Source organism: Montipora capricornis, chromosome 13, assembly GCF_036669925.1.
Source record: "Montipora capricornis isolate CH-2021 chromosome 13, ASM3666992v2, whole genome shotgun sequence".
Classification (NCBI taxonomy): domain Eukaryota; kingdom Metazoa; phylum Cnidaria; class Anthozoa; order Scleractinia; family Acroporidae; genus Montipora; species Montipora capricornis.
Window position 1 is genome coordinate 18383849 of NC_090895.1, and position 2500 is coordinate 18386348.

The window sequence follows — 2500 nt, forward strand, 5'->3', positions numbered from 1 at the left end:
TCCCAATGAGAGATCAAAAACTATAGGTGTGAAAACTTACCAATTTCACTCTAATTAAGACTAAAGGATATTTTGTTAACAAAAACAATGGTTTAGTGTTTATAGTTGTATGTGTTGTAAGTTAGTAACAATTGAATGCGAACATTAAAACGCCAATTTAGTGTATGACCGTGAGATCTCTTGCATATTAATGAGGTATCAAAACGCTTGTACCCGCGTATAGGCCGCATCCCTAATTTCGGTCCCATTTTTGCGGGAAAAAAGTGCGGCCTATCCGCGGGTAAATACGGTATGTACCTGCCTGATGTTAATAATCATTAATGAAATTTTATAATTATTATGTTATTATCAAAAATTAGTATGTGTGCATGATCACAATCTAATTTTCATAGCTACTTAAGGAGAAAGAAACTCTGTACATGTATCATTGATCAGGGTTTTTGTTTGAGGCCAGAGGGTGGATGTTTCGTTCATCATTTCCCGTTGCATGTCTGGTAATAATTGAGGGGTTTTGTTTGTTTTTTATTGTTACATTATTATATTATTTGTAATTTGAGTGAACTCCAGCCATGCCTGAGAAACTGATTCTTGGGTTCCAGAAACACTGGAAACAATGTTTCTGAGTGTTCTATTTAAAAATATATTTGCTGTGGGGGAGAGGGGGCATGTCCCCAGACCCCCCTAGGTGTAGCTTGTGCCTTTGGCGCTCGCAAGGCACCTTGCGACCCAAAAAAATGTCATGTCCGGTGCATTCAGAAGTAATGTCAACTACTTTACAAAACTGTTGAAAACCCTGGTATAATACACGGGTTATTGGTACATGTGCTATTCTTAATTATTCTTTATGTTACCTCTTTTATAATAATATTAGGCACATGGTCTATAAAATAGTACCTATGGTAAATATTACAAGGGAACTCTCTTTTTGAAACTCTTACTCAAATTACTTGAATGTCTGGTTGACAGGTATGTTCCATGGAATTTACATGAAGAAGTCAAAGGTCATCTCAACCTCAAGGGAATTTTGGATGTTGTGTAAGTACCAGATGAGTATAATTATAAATGGCTTGAAACTACTTTGTTTCAAATGCAAGATGAATTTTTTTATATTTATGTCCCCAGTGAACTTGTACTTGTCATCCTTTTCATTTGTAACTGAGTCAGCACTTGCAACCCGCTGACATGGTAGCCTCAGTTCATTCCCTTGTTGAAATTAATGTTATGCATGGAATAGCATTATATTATTGTTCTTTTTGCTGGATGTGCATGATTCAGGCCTTCTGACAGGGTGCGGGAAAAAAAGTAAAATTGTGCGCTATTTTGGAGGCCAATTGTGCGGGAAAAAAGTCAATTGTGAGGGAATTTGTGCGGGATTGCGCAATCTTGCAAACATCGTGTTCTCCTTGTCTACCTTTTCTTTAACCATATCAATGTGAAATTCCTGCTGTAATGGCTGACTTACCTCAGTCTACATTTTACTTCAAATGAATTTTATATTATTGACTGAAGTTTAGAACCTATTTAAAACTGTTTTTATGTTTGTTGAAGCAATCGAATGTGCTAAACAAAACCACTCTAGGAAATTGCCCCAGAAAACCTAGCGAGCCTCTATTGTATGTCATGTATATCGAAATAGTCTGTATCAGTCACTAATTGTGTAACCCAATCGATGAGTTGTTCGCTGAAAGCGTGGAAATACTAGAGTGTTTTCAAGGTAAATAGTCTGAAAATAGCCTAAATATATTCTAGATCTCCTGATACTCAATAGAAAAACACGTTTTGATTAAAATTTTGGGTAGATAAGTCCGCATTGTGCGGTATTTTGCAAATTTTCCCGAATTGTGCGGATTTGTGCAGTTCCGCACCCGCGCACCCTGTCAGAAGGCCTGATGATTGCATTTTGTTTCTAATATGGACACATCTCTCAATCACATGGAACCTCAATTTCAGAACTGCTTTGTAAGCAATTTTTTTCTTCCATGTGCCATGTTGATTGTTTGAGATAGCTTGTGAACAAAAGGGTGAGATCTTCTCTGTGAATTGTGTTTATTCACTGGAGGAGATTGGGTTTCCAACACTCTGGCTGAAGCTTAGTAACCTGCAATACCCCACAGAGTGACACTGATCAAGGCATCTTGGATTATTGTGTCACGTCATGATAACTTCGTCCTCAATACCCCCATTCAATGATGTTACCTGAGTACCACTACGACTTCTACTACCACTACCACTATCACTACCACTACCACTACTACTACCACTACCACTTCTACTACCACTACCACTACCACTTCTATCTCCTACCACTACCACTACCACTACTACTACCACTATCACTTCTACTACCACTACCACTTCTATCTACTACCACTACCACTATTGCTACCACTACCACTACTGTTACCACTACCACTACCGCTACCACTACCACTACCACTACCATTAACACTACCACTACCACTACCACTACTACTACTACATGTACAGTACTAGTACTACT

General features: G+C 38.1%; 1 protein-coding gene across 1 annotated transcript in view; it reads left to right on the forward strand.

The window, feature by feature from the left end:
- The window catches only part of LOC138028948 (beta-galactosidase-1-like protein 2), a 35411-nt gene that overhangs the window by 2735 nt on the left and 30176 nt on the right, over nt 1-2500 (forward strand). The window contains exon 2 of the mRNA XM_068876596.1: nt 967-1035. Coding sequence (XP_068732697.1) covers nt 967-1035 — 69 coding nt within the window. The remainder of the gene's footprint in view (nt 1-966; nt 1036-2500) is intronic.